This window comes from Dermacentor silvarum, chromosome 4, assembly GCF_013339745.2.
Source record: "Dermacentor silvarum isolate Dsil-2018 chromosome 4, BIME_Dsil_1.4, whole genome shotgun sequence".
Taxonomy (NCBI): domain Eukaryota; kingdom Metazoa; phylum Arthropoda; class Arachnida; order Ixodida; family Ixodidae; genus Dermacentor; species Dermacentor silvarum.
The window spans coordinates 136,140,049-136,156,071 of NC_051157.2; the positions used below are offsets into that span (position 1 = coordinate 136,140,049).

Here is a 16,023-nt window from a genome sequence, read left to right on the forward strand (position 1 = left end):
GCGGACCGTAAAGACGCTCAAGTAAAACACTCTAGTGTTCAAAATGCTTCGACGCAGATGGATAAGGTGCTAAAGAGCAATAACGGCTTATAATGATCGGAACGTTATCAGCGCACTTGGCGCCACCACCTGGAGTAAATTGCTTGCCTGATCAATGGACCTTGCGCCGCCATCAGCAGCAGTTCACGTCACGGCAGTGCTGTCGTTTATGCTGGTCGGATCAAGTTTCATAACACTGACAATGACACCGGGCTTCGTGGAGATAAGTAAATGGCATAATGCTTACGCATACTAAGACAACTCACAGAGAAGTTTCAGTGTGAATTTATTTGTATTGGATTCGCTTGGCTGAAACAGGAGGATGAAATGACCTCCTGGAAGACCGTGTGCACCGAAGCTGCTGGGTCTGCTCCAAATATGCAGTTCGGCTGTGGAGATTACGGCCTGCCGGCTTCAAAGCAATGTTTAATAAACAGCTTTCTCTTGCACTTCAAAACGATGCGCTGAATCAGCGACTCGGATGTGGCGTCACCGTCGGATGAGCATGGCGTAAACAAGACGCGAGCAAGATGGAGACTTCTTAAAGACGCTTGCTTCGGATTCCAAAGCCGGTGAGGCGTAAACCGTCACGTCAGTCATGGATGTCTGTTAAGAGTGTCGCAGTTGCGCTAGTCTGGAGTTCGCTTGCGGCTCCAGACTTCCGGTCAATTTAACCCAGAAGGGTGAAATTTACCGGAATTATTTACGCTGCAGAAACTAGCAGCACCTCTGTCTGGTATCTCTAGGACTAGCTAGGGTGATGTGGCTTAAGCCTTCCATTAAGATCAAACGTCTGACTCTCTCGGTATAAGAGTTAAGTAGTCTAATTTGCATAATTACTTGCCTAACTACTAACTGCAGTCCTATTAAAATGTATTGATTTGAGGTAACAGCAATCATAAGGAACTCGCTAAGCTATTTCAGCTTCTCCATGCAAAAAAAATTAGAGGGCATTTTGTGAAGCACGTTGTAGGTTATTTGGGTCCTGCAACTTCAGTTTGCGTGATAAAGCTGCATTTTAAGAAACTCAGCTGGACAATCTTGTTTACTATTGGCGTAATATTGGCTGTTCAATTCTAAATTTTCATATCCTCCACTCTATCAATACAGGCTACGAAGAATAGCTCTTTTTGACAAGGATTCCCTCTTCTAGTAATGGGAGGCAGACGTCAGCGAAATCCGGTTAATTCTAGCTCTGAAGGTCTAGCTCTGAATTCCAGCCCATCGTCCGAAAGACGCCTTGAATTGCTTACCTGCAAACTTGGAGTGCTCCTACCACCATACTCGTACCAAAACTCGAGGCACTGCGGCTGGCTTTGTCCTGACCACTCTGGACTTGTGAACAAAGCACCGTCAGTTGGTGCATTGTATGCTTTGGCTGTAATGACATACACTGCAGGAGACAAACGATTCGCTTTAGTTAAAAATCACGAAATGTGCATCAAGGCGGTATATTGTCTATCTTTCTGCCTGTACGCTAAATGTTGTTACTTATTTAATAAAGAAGCCAGAACATCTGAAGAACTTTGTACCTGACGAAAAAGCACTTGATTGCCTGGTTATTATATATATATATATATATATATATATTATACATGTCCTAAGTTTACTTATGTGTACATATTGTTGTTCTGAGTATTCTTTAGTGATTCCTTGGTGTGTACTTATCTATGTTTTGAATTGTATAAGTTCCATCACTGCCCCCTGCTTAGCATTAGGTTTGCAGACCCGGCAAGCTGCCCTGGTGCAGCTTTTTCTACTTCCCATATATGTGTACTATAACATGGGAAAATAAAAAAAATGAATTGAAGTACACCAGCAACACTACCAATCTAGAACCATACATCTAAGCTTCACTGGTACACCATAAATAAGTCATACCCATCGCTCATCTTGAGTTATTCCGACTGTTTTTGAAATTGGTCTTGTGTAAAAATAATTTACTGCTTGACTAATAACTTTATTACTAATAAACTTATTAGTAACTAATCCACTACATAGTTGGCGTTATTAATACGAAAGCTTAAGTTTTCGCTTTAGAGCGTGAGTCGCGTATTTGCACAGTTGTACAGTGCGCTCAAAAACACCCATTGAAGTTCTCTCCATGTCTTTAAATTTTGTGGGAGTCTTTTTCCCGCGCTCTGAAGAAGGCCCGTAAATATAAGAAAATGGCGTCACTGCGCGCTTCTCGGTCTTGAATGCATCACTCTCAATTATGTTTCTGAAGAACAAAGCCCGCGTACCCATATAAAAAGCAGAAAGCGATTGGCCACGGCGTCCAGCGTACGTCTGTAGCTTCGTTGTGAAGATCGAAATTCGCAATGGTCCTAGTTAGGCCGTCACTAAACACGGATATAAACACGCTTGACGACTTTCAAAGGCCATGTGGGCTTCGTTCTTTTGAAACACGAATGCGAGCTCGTCAATCCCGAGGCGCAAGCGCGTAGTGGAGTGAGTTGTGTTTTTCGTGCTTTCATATTTCGGGAGGGGGGGGGGGGGGGGGTTGCTTTCTTTCTAAGCTTGGAAAAAGACTCACAACAAAGATAACGACATGGAAACAACTTCACTGGGTCTTTCGGAGCACGCTCTACAGCTTCTCAAACGCACCCTATGCCCTGGTTGGATTATTTGAAATTTTGTTTAAATAAACGTAACTATTTTAAAAACCGTCTGAATAACGCAACACGGCTGCGCACAATGCGCTTTGGTCTCACTTTCGTAAAGTGCAGCATTCTACTTTTAATGTTTGTCTCAAGTCGCTCGTGAAACATGTGGTAAATATGCTTCTGTGCTGATGCATCCTATGCAAGTTCCATAACAAATGCTTTTTTTTTTTCAGCAAGAATATATAACCACGCTTCCAATGTCAACGCGCTACAGCTTATGCTTGTATTCACAATTGCAAAATGGCTCGTTGTTGCTTAATGTTCAACTGCAACAACAAACGTGTTCTATAAGTACGCGCTGCCGTTTCAGGAGGGCGAATCCAGCTAGGTCAGTTCTAAAGTTAGGCCATGCAACTATTCAAACATTTACTACTATTGTATTAGTAATAAGTAACAAATTATTGTGGCAACCAGTATTCCCTTGCGGAAGTTGCGTGAGTATCTGTTTTTGCAGCCGAAAGGCTGACACCCTCTTATTTTATGATAAAAAGTGCGTGGTAGGCGAAAATAGCACAACGTGAATGCCTTCGCACGGATCACTACACGTGGGCATCTTAACATCGGGTTGCTGGTGAATGCTGACTGACACAAGGGTGCGAATTGCCCTAAACTTTTGTGGCTAAAATGCCAGAAGAACAATTTTGCTAATCGCCGTTCGGCATCGGCATTATCCCTGAGACAGACTGCACTCATATCAGTAGTTCTCTTGTGCGGTTTATTTCGTTCGGTTCGAGTTAAAAATAAAAGAGGGAAGAATACCGGAGGAATGCCCTTGGCTCTGCGGAGCACGCGATACTTGCGACCGAGATATGAAATAAGCCTGCACTCCAGCTCACGTGTTGTCTGTTTTCTGTGAAGGATTGCGCGTCCCCGACGACGAAGACTGCTCCTTCTTCAGAAGAGGCCTTCGCCGTTATGGCCTGTTTACCCTTATTTGAAGAGATAGAGATTACATTTTCACAAAAAAACAAGAAAAAGATATTTGAGCCACAACTTATTCTGTATCGTAATTTTTTTTTAAATTTTTTTTGTCCAGAACTATCTCCAACTGAAACATCGATCCGGCCCATCAAAAGCGCTACTACATGCTATAAGTTAAGCTTCCCTTTGCTTAAGTCAGAACTTAAAAATTTGGCGTAGTAATAATATGCGGCTGTTCAAAACCAACCCGGTCAGGCGAAATTTTCGGATATAAGCAACAATGCGGTAAAAAATCGTTATTTTTCCGTTCAGTCAAAGAAAGACCAACCACAAATTTAACAACACCAAACTTCCAAAGCTGCAGCAACATGCCTCCTACTCAACTCATTGAAGGGCCCGGATGGCTAGACGTGGAGGAGGCAAATCTGCTAGCTCTACGAGAGGCAAACGTTCTTCATGCGGAGACTAACTACACCAGCATGGACAATAATTCTGAAAGCTGTATGGCTATCACCATGGAAACAATGTCTGATGAAGTGTTCGAAGTGACTCTGTAGGCGTATAATGATGGTGGAGGCACTGCCCAGATGATCGAGAACCAACGGTGTTCACGCAGAATGCAGCTGGCTACGCCATTTATAGTGCAGTTTAAATGAGTATGCTTACCTAATGAGAAAAGCCATCCGTTCGACCATCCTGTAAGACAATCGCTTTCAAGATAGAGCCCGCGGCAGCGAGTGACTTTACCTTCGTGCTGCCTGTCACTTCCAGGAGAACGCATCGGCGAGAACATATCGCTCACGAAGCTCTCAGCACATGCCGCACCCTGACCTTTTCGCTGACCGCTTTCATGATATGGGTCCGCGAATCTCTCTTCAACGCTAAGCAGAGAGAACAGAGCGCGCGAAGCTGTCAGCAGTCGGCAGACTCTGTCCACATCGCAGATCGCTTTCAAGATATCGGTCGGCGAATCTCTCTTCAACGCGAAGCGGAGAGAACAGAGCGCGCGAAGCTATCAGCAGTCGGCACACACTGTCCATATGGAAGACCGCTTTCAAGATATGGGTCCGCGAATCTCTCTTCAACGCGAAGCGGAGAGAACAGAGTGCGCGAAGCTTTTAGCAGTCGGCACACACTGTCCACATGGAAGACCGCTTTCATGATATGGGTCCGCGAATCTCTCGTCAACGCGAAGCGGAGAGAACAGAGCGCGCGAAGCTATCAGCAGTCGGCACACTCTGTCCACATCGCAGATCGCTTTCCAGATATGGGTCCGCGAGCAACGCGAAGCGAAAAGAAGAGAGCGCGCGAAGCTATCAGCAGTCGGTTACACTCTGTCCACATCGCAGATCGCTTTCAAGATATGGGTCCGCGAATGTCTCTTCAACGCGAAGTGGAAGAGAACAGAGCGCGAGAAGCTATCAGCAGTCGGCCCACTCTGTCCACACCGCAGATCGCTTTCAAGGTATGAGTCCGCGTATCTCTCGTCAACGCGAAGCGGAGAGAACAGAGCGCGCGAAGCTATCAGCAGTCGGCACACTCTGTCCACATCACAGATCGCTTTCAAGATATGGGTCCGCGAATCTCTCGTCAACGCGAAGCGGAGAGAACAGAGCGCGCGAAGCTATCAGCAGTCGGTTACACTGTGTCCACATCGCAGATCGCTTTCAAGATATGGGTCCGCGAATCTCTCTTCAACGCTAAGTGGAGAGAACAGAGCGCGCGATGCTATTAGCAGTCGGTTACACTCTGTCCACATCGCAGATCGCTTTCAAGATATGGGTCCGCGAATCTCTCTTCAATGCGAAGCGGAGAGAATAGAGCGCGCGAAGCTATCAGCAGTCGGTTACACTCTGTCCACATCGCAGATCGCTTTCAAGATATGGGTCCGCGAATCTCTCGTCAACGCGAAGCGGAGAGAACAGAGCGCGCGAAGCTATCAGCAGTCGGCATACTCTGTCCACATCGCAGATCGCATTCAAGATATGGTCCGCGTGGCCGTGCCATACGCAGCCGCCATGCGGAGATTGGTTGATCGCTGTTTATAATTGTTCGACGCGGATGGACAAGGCGCTAAGAGCGATACCGGCTTATAATCATCGCAACGTCATTAGCGCACCTGGCGCCGCCCCCTGCGGTAGTTTGATTACCTAATCAATTCACTTTGCCGCAGAGCTGTCGTGTGTACTAGTTGGATAAAGTTTCATAACATTGATAATGACCCCGGGCTACGTGAAGATGAGCAAGTGGCACAGCGCTTACGCATACTTAGACAACTCCCAGAGATATTTCTGCGTGGAATTTTTTTTTTTTACTTTCTTGGTTAGATTTCCTTGGCTGTGCGGCCGTTCTCTTGGTTGGTCGGTGGTAAGACCCGACAAGGAAAACGTTCATTCGTTTGTTCGTTCGTTCGCTCGCCCGCTTTTTCGGTGCGGCTATTCGCTTACATTAGCAACCATCGTCGATGATTTCTGCACCACTTGCTTTGGAAGAAAATTATGACATAGAAGTATTTTATAAACGTTTGGTGAAATCTCAACACTTGAGACAGCCCATAGGCTATTAGAGCGTCGGCTAGCAACAGAGGCTCAAAGGCCTAAACAACATGAATGCTTTACCGTGTGTGCCGCGTAAATGGAGTTAATCTTTAAAAATATGCAAATGCCACGTAGCTGGACAGAACCAAGGTAACATGGTTCTGGTCGCTTGGAGATACTCACATAAGTTATTGCATTCCGCCTAATGAGATAATTATTCCTAAATAACTATTCAACTTCGTAATTATTATAATTAGGTGAAAAGTGTCAATGACAAAATTGTAGAGCAACATGAGAAACTCCCGATACAGCTTTCTGGTACTCAATACGTGCTACATAAAAGTGCTTTTCCAAGCATGAGGGAAGCCTGAGAATACAGGCAAGGAAGAAAGGAAAGAGGAATAGAAGGAAAGACAGGGTGCTTAACCAGTTCTCAGACCGGCTGGCTACTTGTGCTCTAAAGAGATCTAAAAAAAGTTAATACACGCAAAGTGTCTCGAGCGGCCAGTCACGCGGTAATTTTAGGTGTTTTCGCGGGCTTCTTTCATGCTTGGAAGAACATTTTTATGTAGCACGTATTGAGGAGCAACCGAAAGCTGTATCGGGAGTTTTTCATGTTGCTGTATAATTTTTTCATGGCCACTTTTCATCTAATTATAGTATTTCACAAGTTGGCTAATAATAGCGACTAATTATGCAAATCGGCGAAATGTAAAAAATGATCTGAGTATCTCCAAGCGACGGAAAACAACATCACCTCGGTTCTGTCCAATTACGTGGCATTTGCATATTTTTAATTTGGCTCAATGGACATGAGACACCTCATATAATGTAAATGCAATAAATGTCAGTTTTTACCTCTAATGTTTTTTTAACGATGCCACTTTATTTTTGCATTTTCCCATCAATATTTGGTTGCACCAGGAATAGTAGATATTTCGTTTTGGGAACGACTTCTGTTAAAACGAGCTTCTGACAAGCAGGACAAATTTTCGCGGTCGCTTCTATTTCGCCTTAACAGGAAGATTACTCTATTAAACTACTGGCTTTATGGCGAGTCTTGATTGGAAAAGAATGTGTCTGTAATGTAACAAAGTACTGCGGAATTTCTGTAAACAGTCATAACCAAATTAACGATTCTAATTAACGCAGGACTCGCCGTCTCTTACAGAACGCTGTCGCTGTTGCCGTTCTGCCCACAATGCTGCATGCGTGCCATGCTGTACGTACATCGCTACCGTTATGTATGAAGCGCATTGACGCGTAAGAGTGAGACCGTCTCTGCGAAACTAGTTCTTGCATGATGCAGAGTTGGAATGATTTTACTTTTTATCTATTCTTTTGATTTGCATTAAGGTCCTCCCAGATAAAACAAAAAAGTAATAATCTGGTGTGCGATTAGCGTATTTGGCTAAGAGAAGCGCTCCAACCCCGAACAAACATGCCGGAACCAGATATATTTGGAAAATAGCTTTCACTGCGTGAACGTAATTGTGTCTCCAGTAAGTTTGCTTTCATGGAAGGCAGCAGCATTGTCCTTCGCTCACTTTTTATCGGGAGTCAGTCATCTGGAGCACGATGCCTCGCTTACGTTTTCAGTTTAGCTTGTTGGTTTATTATCGTTGCAGTAGAACAGTGCAGAAACATTCACGGACTATAACAAAATACAAAAGAGATAAAAGAAAAAGATGCAGTGCTCTGTGTGTCTTTTTTGTTCCTTTCTTCATGCTTGTTGGATTCCTGCACCGTTACCGTGTAGCCATGGTTACGGGGCTAGGTCACAGTGTAAGAAGTACTAAAATAGTATCTTACACGGTGGGGGAGGCTAACAGTTTAGTTTACAGACTCCATCTATCTGCAGTTTGCTCGTGAGTGATAATCCTTGCCAACGGTAGGTAATGGTAAGTTTTAATTTCCTGTAGATATACATGACCTGTCTATTGTGGTGTCCATGTCTTGCTCTGTTAGTGTTTTTTTTTTTTATTACCGGGTGCGCGAGGTATTTGAGGGCCCGGCTTCGAATCGCCATAGACATTATCGTTCTTGCTCTATCTGTCTAGGCGCTTAACATCATCCACACCAATCCTTCTGTCATTTATCTAGCACATTTATTCCATAATACTCAGTCTGACACTGGAGATGAAGCAGTACATTCCCGTGGTCGCCTTACAATCCGACCATAGCGACTCTAAGGATTGAATGCCGGGAAACGGTTTGTTTTCTGGATGACACGAGAGTAAGTGGCCAATTATCATTTGTGACAAAGGAAATATGGGCATTGTCAGTAGTCAGGTGTTATTCAGACGGTTGAACTTCTGCAGCACGTGGAGGTCATGTTCAGTGAGAACCCTGAGAAGCCGATTACGACCACAGACCATCAGCTTCAGGCGGCAGAATCAATAGTCGAGCTCCTTGCGCACGGTTTTATTAGGCGCCACTCCAAGGTTATGGATTTGATTCTGCCCACAGTGCCTGCGCCACCCAAGAACGTCTGGATGCGAACTTCAGTGACAACTCCACCCTGAATATGGCATCCTGGCTCCGAATATCTAAACGTGTGCGGCGCTATGGGTGGCGGGCGCCACTGAGAGGAAGACAAACAAACAGCCGCACAATGATAAAGTCACGCAGAAAATCCTCTGGGAGTTGTCCAAGTATGCGTAAGCATTGTGCCACTCGCTCATCTCCACGCAGCGCGGTGTCATTATCAGAGTTATGAAACTTGATCCGGCCAGTACAAACGAAAGCGCCGTGGTGACACGAACCGCTGCGGGTGACGGCGCAAGGTGCATTGATGAGGCAAACAAAGTACTGCAGGGGGCAGCTCCTGGCGCGCTGATGATGTTCCGACCGTTATAAGTCGTTATCGATCTTTACCGCCTTATCCATCCGCATCGAGCCATTATGAACCGGGACCAAACGTATACTCCGCCGGCGGCTGCATATGGCACGGTCGCGCGGAAGCGTATCTTGAAAGCGATCTGCCATGGGGACAGAGTGTGCCGACTGCTGATAGTTTGGTGCGCTGTGTTCTAGCCGCTGAGTTCGCGCTGAAGATGCGCGGGCCCGTATATTGAAATCAATCTGCGAAACGGGCAGAGTGCGGCGTGTGCTGAGAGCTCCGTAAGCGATTTGTTCTTGCCGCATCGTTCGCGTTGAAGCGACAGGCAGCACGAAGGTAAAGTCGCTCGCTGCTGTGGGCTATACCTTGAAAGCGATCGTCTTACATGACGGATGGAAGGACGGTTTTCTCGTTGGGTAAGCATAGAAATGCTTACGCATTAAAAAAAAAACGCCACAAGGCTCACCCACCGGAATTGAATGGTCCCGATAATGCATCTGTGCCAAAAATTGGTGCCCTGGCCATTTGTATCTGCCAGCCGGGGCCAGCTGTCCACCCGCAGGTGCCGGACTCAAAGTCGCAGTAACCTGCGAGAGTAACAAAATTATTCTATATAGTGAATATTTATAAATATTAAACAAAAGTTAAAAATGCAATATATCAATGTTCAAAACGTGTAAATTTCACTAATTTATTATTACTAGGTACTTATTTCATTTTGATACCATCACTAGCATCGGAGGCGCCTCTATTAGCGATATACATATAAACGTATTCGCCATTCAGGCAACTCCGTTCCAGGGATTCATTTTTCATTTCTTTTTTTGTAATTTAAATGCGTTCATCTGCTGACTTTGTATTGTTAAGCTCTTGAGCTGCAAACATTAGCTCCAGAAAGAATTTTCGCACACGGACAATGGACTTCACTTCACTTTTACATGCAGTCGCCGCAAGAAAAAAAAAAAGAAAGAAAACGAGCATAGCAATGCAACCGTTGCCCATGACAAAACACAAAACGAAAGCGTTTGGAGGGGCTGAAAGTGAAGAAAAAGAGCGTCAACAAGGAAGAAAAGAACGCATTCAAAAATAAAGCCGAAGACTTACCTAGTCCATCCGTAAGAACGTCGCATTTCCCCATGGTTAACTTCAGTGGCCCTAGACCCACCACGACGTCTTTACGCAAAGACGGCACATTTGAAATGGTGATTTTAATCTGCGCAATGGAAATATTTTGCAAGATGTCACACTCATTCGTAACACACCCTACAAAGGCGGAAATGTTTGAATGAGAACACCGTGCCCACAATTAGTATCGCCCTGTTTGTAGCTGTGCAACACAATCTTGTAGCACGGCTTAGTAAAGGTGTGGGAGAAAAAAAAATAGCTTAGCGCCTTGTCTAGGTAATAGCACGACAGGCACATTGCAAAATGAACAAACAGCACTTCTTATGTTTCCTGCATTGCATGTCTTGCATTTTCTGGCCACATTCGGCAGCCCTTTCTAAGCATTTTCCAGAGGCGCTATAACGTAAAATGATTCCAAACTGTTTTGATTCCAATTTCTGCAATAAGCCTCCGCGATTGGTCAAAACATTTTCGGACCACTCCCAACTTTGCCTGTCTGTCACGCGACGTGACGAAAACCGCGATAGCTCCCCATCTAATATAACGTGTACACACTGATTAGGCAAGATTAAACCACACAGAAGAAAAATAATTATTCCTGATTCGACGCCTTTTCACCATTAGCCTTCTGCTATTAGCCCAATGTTTTCTGGCTACGCCCACTTCGCCTGTCTGTCACGCGACCTCACAAAACCGTGAACACTCCCCAAGTCAAAGTGACGTGTTCGCGAAAAAAAAATGCATTAATATGCCGAACAAAACTGTAAATTTTTCTGGATCGCCACAGACTGCCCCGTTCCGAAAGGAATAGAAGATGGCTGCCCGCCAATCGCTCAGACCTCTCGCTACTCGCACCTGCCACCGGAAGCTAAGTAAGGCGAAGCGGACCAGTCGGAGAAGCCGGCACCACCCTCTTCATGCGGTTATCTATTTTCACTGTCCTGGCTCGGCCTCATCGAAGCCCTCTCCACTAGAGCGTGCTCCTCGCCTCTTGTCAGCCAATTAAATAAGAAAAACCATTGAGTGTATACAATGTTATTGGTTTTGAAAGCGAACAACGGTGTTTGAAAGTGTTTGATTGGATTGTTCAGACAACGCTGCGGGTCACCTGCCCGATGCTTGCGTCGGTGGTTATGTAAATTTGACATCAGGAGTTTGGAATCATTTTACGTTATAGCGCCCCAGGTTCGTATCTGAAAAGCGCTGCGTATGTTTTAAAAACAATTTCAGATTATCCGCGCGCATTATCTTTACCATGATGTGTAACTAACTGAACTGAGTGCGAGTAAATCTTTAAGCGAATCCGCTTCTAAGCAGCACGCAACCGCCGTCCTGTATATACAACGTTAAACAGGGAAACTACACTACACGAACGATTGTGAAATAACAGATTATGCGCCAATCGTAAGCCGTAAACAACAGCACCATTGCTTCAAGCTTCGCTTCGAGACAAAATATTGCATACTGATGCGGCCCTGCTGAATTACAACCCAATTTTAAGGGAAACCATTTCCTTTGAGAGGCTCTATTACTATTCTGTAATTCGCCTAATGAGATCAGAAACTTGCAAACCGTGCTTGCATACCATACACAGCATGGCCCTTACTTACTGAAAAGTTAAAATTGGTGTAACATTTTGGTTTCTTAATATATGGAAAAAAACTCCGAATAACGCTCGTGTAATGATTTGGAGCGTCGCAATAAGTAATTTTCTAAAAAGAGGGCAATGAAAGCGCGCACTTTAGCTATTATGTGCAAAGGGACTTAACATTACCCCTGATGTCCAACAACGATGAAGTTGGTGCAAGTCAGGCGTCCATAACAGACAAAACAATCCACGTCGTGCGTAAAACACGTGTGCAACACGTTGAAAAGCTTGTGCCAAAAGAAAGTTCTAGCTTGTCTGCAGAACTTCGTACAGTTTGCCCATTGCCAGGTTACGTACTGGAGAAGTTAAAGTGAGCGGCGGGGTTGGTGACGCAGAGCTCGGCCAGACAAAGACGGCTATTATTACAGTAACGAGATTCGTTGTGCTTAGCTGCGGTTTTAAATTTTCGGCAGCGTCGTAATCGTGAACACGTTACCTCTTAATATATTTTTTTACATGTAACACGACGACTTGTCCAAGACATGCGGTTAAACAAAGCATCGCAAGATTTCGCTACTAGTGTTCTTGCTGTCATACACCTCTCCGGTAAACCGACTAACCGCAAACGATAAGCAGTTCGTGAACAAGCTAAAACTCGCTAATAATTTGCTATAACGTCCGTGAAAACGTATTATACATTACCTTTGCCAAACCGTGACCCTTAACGTGGCGCCCTTTTTATGGAAGCCTAAATTTTGTGCTACATATTCTCGTCCCCAGAAACTGGCAAAGATTGCGCATAATAGCTCATTGCATTTCTTAGTACCTAAGTAAATTACTGTAAATGCACTTATTAGCGCACGAACAATAAAACGGCACTAAAGAAAACAATGAATCAGTTAATGCTGCTAAAGTGTTCTTTATAAACTCCTTAACCCTTAATATCGCATTTTTGGGTGACTCTTAAAGGATGAAATAACGAACAAAGTTCAATTTGGGGTCAAAGTTGAAATCGCTCAAATGACGGTCAAAGTTCAACGTCATTGTGAGGTTACGGATTGCAAAGTATGATTTTGAATTTCTGCTGTTGTACTTCAGTGAAAGTTGTTCAAACATCATACGTTCAGTGTTTGGCAGTTTCGGAATACAATGCAGGCCATTTTTGTCAAAAATATTTCAGCGCTGTGCCGAGCATACGTCATCAAAATCCATGACGTCACGACGAGCTGATACGGGAATTTACAAGTGTCGTCGCAACCCATCTCTCATTTTGCCGTCTGTTCTAGATTATGAAGCGCCTTCTAGTGGTTAGAGTGGAATTTCCGGTATTGCGGACGGGTTATTTACTAACAGAGGGAAAATCGTCTGCCTCTTTAACGTCTCTTTTGTAGCGGGAAGAGGTGGAAATACTTTTGGCTACGCTTCTTTGTTTTTTTTTTCTTTCTTCATTTGCTTCTTGCAACAACGTCAAGACTCGCGCAGCAGACGAACACCCATTACCCATTATGATTACGTCGAGCACCAGGGGGTGGCACCACTTGCGAACCCGTTCCACTCTGCGTGAGTGGCGTCACGATGATAGTGCAGGAGTAAAACGTGCACTCTTGAGCAGGCGGAAAGAGAATACCGAATTTCTTTAAAGCAGCAAGTAGTACTCTTTTTTTTAATACATGATAGATTGTACCAGGTATCTTTTACACTTATGAGTTCTGCATTTATACCGATAAAGCAGTCTTACGTTCTGCGTATATTTGATGTCCGAGTCCGAATACGGTGCTCACAAATACGGTGCCCACGAAAGCATACGTGCACGTGACTTTTCCAAATGTCTCTCAAACGCCATTGTGCGGGGAAAGAAACAGTGCAAGCCAAGCCTGGAGTACGCGGTGTATACCTTATTATGGACGCCGTCGAGGCTCACTGTCTGTCGCACGTTGAACCAGCGGTCTGCTGTGGTTCGGCCTCTTTGGAAAAGGAGCTGCGAGAATTTTCTCGCACCTCCCGACGAGGGAGATTTCTCCAAGGTCACCCTCATCCACGCGCCACGTCCAGCGAACATGTGGTACCAGACCGAGAAGCAGGCGATTTCCGACTGGGGTCCCACATTAGGCGACTCAAATGTCACTGCCCCTCGGAGACGTTCCAGATTTTCCCCTGTCACGTACATTACCTCACCTGCGTCGAAGAAATAAGCGATTGCAGTGAAAAAAAATCAGATATGCATCTTTGGCTGTTGTAAGAATCCTATGCACATATAACTGGAATTTACGCGCCGCATTTACGGCGAGCATTGCTCAGTTAGTTGCGCGGCAGTTCTGATTCTTTGTTCGGTGTTGTCGCCTCCTCGCAAACTTTTCTGTTGTCATTGACACGTGGTCTTCATTTTGACTGTCACATTTCAAAGTCAACTAGCCGCAATAACAGGCCTTGGGCTAACAGACATAAAGCAATAGGAAATGAAAGCTGGGATCACATAGGCCAATGAGGCCACCATCATTGAATTTTGTTAGAACATCTCTTATCTTGTTCCCAGTTTGCCTCTATGACTGCCAGTATTCTGCCGTGACTAAAGATGACCTGTACATTCCAATAAAGCGCACTGTTAGGGCATCCTTATAGCTAAGCGTGACGCGCTGCACCTTCTTTAGTATCCGGATACGAGGAAGGGCCCAGGGTGAAAAGTCTCTCGACCCCGAACCTCCAAATGCGCTGCGAAGCACCCGAAGACGACCAGTGGCAGAAGTTCCAGTCTTCGAAATCGCAGCTGAGCAACTCCGCTGCAATTAATCACGAAAAAATAAGAGAGCAAGCATGTAATTGTTGTATATGTGGTAGTTGTATAACATGCATTATTTGTTTGGTTGTTTCTTTTTCATAACGAAAAGACAATTTCTAAGTCCCGTGCGCGACATAGCGAAAGTAGTAATAACTAAAGCAAAAATTAGGCACATTATACTACTGCGACAAATAGTGGTCTAAAAGCGAAATAAGTGTTGCTAATTAGCTTTATAATTATTGCTATTAGAGCACCATTCACATGCAGAAATTCGGCTCAGTAATAACGAAGTGATATCCACTTATCAGAAATCCATTTAGTAGTACTCAAGTGTCTGCTTAAAATGTGATTACGTTGCAGTGCAGTTACTTTCGTTCCCAAGTTTGTATGGCAGGCGCTAGGGAAACTAATTCAGGTAATGAAACCTGTATCAAGAGCACTGCGTTGTAGCTCGAAAAGGCCATCTGCATAAGAAAAAATAAACTTTTCAACCTCAAAAGAGAAAGAAACGGAAGAGAGAAAAGAACAAAAAAGGGGGGCAAACGATTGCTGCTTAAGTCAGATTTCATTTTAAACGCAGCTTCAGCGTACTCACTTGCAGACAAGGATTCACTGTCTTTCGGAAGGGTTTCGCACCGATCGTGGTGCACGATGGAGATATCATCGAGTGCGACGAACCCTGGCGTTGAGGCTGCACCGACTGTCGCCTGGAAAACCACCTTGGTAATAACATAAAAAGTCGTGTTAGCGGTATTTTCCTTTTTGGTGTCTGCAATACCGCCTCTTACACAACGCACCACTGAATAATGTACCACTGAAACCTCTTATCTTTGTAAGAAGATACAGTACACATGGTACTTTTCTGCCTTTAAACAACGTGGTAGCATAATACACACGTACTCATTAAGGAATGAGAAAACTGTCCTAATGAGACCTGCGGTATTTCGGAGCGTAGCACTACGGGGGCGCTCCGGGGCCCGAGCCCACTCCGAAGTTTTTCGAGGGAGGGGTTCAGAGCCCTCCCTCCCGGGGATGCGGAAGCCTAACACCCCGCCTCTTTAAAGTGTCTGTTCTATTACCCACGTCATTTGCGGTCTCTTCTGAGTTGCCTCTGCCTTTCACTCAAAATATTATTGCGAATAAAAACTTACTGCCTCATTGTTGGCGCGGACATGCACGGCTTTAAATTCATACTGTCGTTTTATTTCTGCTAATCCTGACACTTGTAGGACAAGCACATTAGAAGCACCAGCGGCGGCTACCTTACTCATATTTTTCCCTTCAACATTCCTTTTAAATTTCCACTGTGCAAAGACATAACATGCCTATGCACCGACATAATACGTATATTTGAGTATATAGGACAATGTTTATTATACTTTTTTATAAGAGAAGGAGGAAGCCAACTAACATTTATTTCTAACGGTATCGATAGCCTATGCCAGAATGAATATGTTGCTGTATGTTCCCCTCACTTCATATTGCTTTGCGTGCTTTTTGAGCCTGGAAAAAAACGAGCAGGCTTACTT

At 44.6% G+C, this 16,023-nt stretch overlaps 1 protein-coding gene across 1 annotated transcript in view; it reads right to left on the reverse strand.

The window, feature by feature from the left end:
- The window catches only part of LOC119448918 (MAM and LDL-receptor class A domain-containing protein 2), a 666,053-nt gene that overhangs the window by 576,447 nt on the left and 73,583 nt on the right, over positions 1-16,023 (reverse strand). The window contains exons 12-17 of the mRNA XM_049666563.1: positions 15,090-15,213; positions 14,358-14,495; positions 13,613-13,893; positions 10,110-10,218; positions 9,476-9,592; positions 1,293-1,432 (exon numbers count right to left, since the gene is read on the reverse strand). Coding sequence (XP_049522520.1) covers positions 1,293-1,432; positions 9,476-9,592; positions 10,110-10,218; positions 13,613-13,893; positions 14,358-14,495; positions 15,090-15,213 — 909 coding nt within the window. The remainder of the gene's footprint in view (positions 1-1,292; positions 1,433-9,475; positions 9,593-10,109; positions 10,219-13,612; positions 13,894-14,357; positions 14,496-15,089; positions 15,214-16,023) is intronic.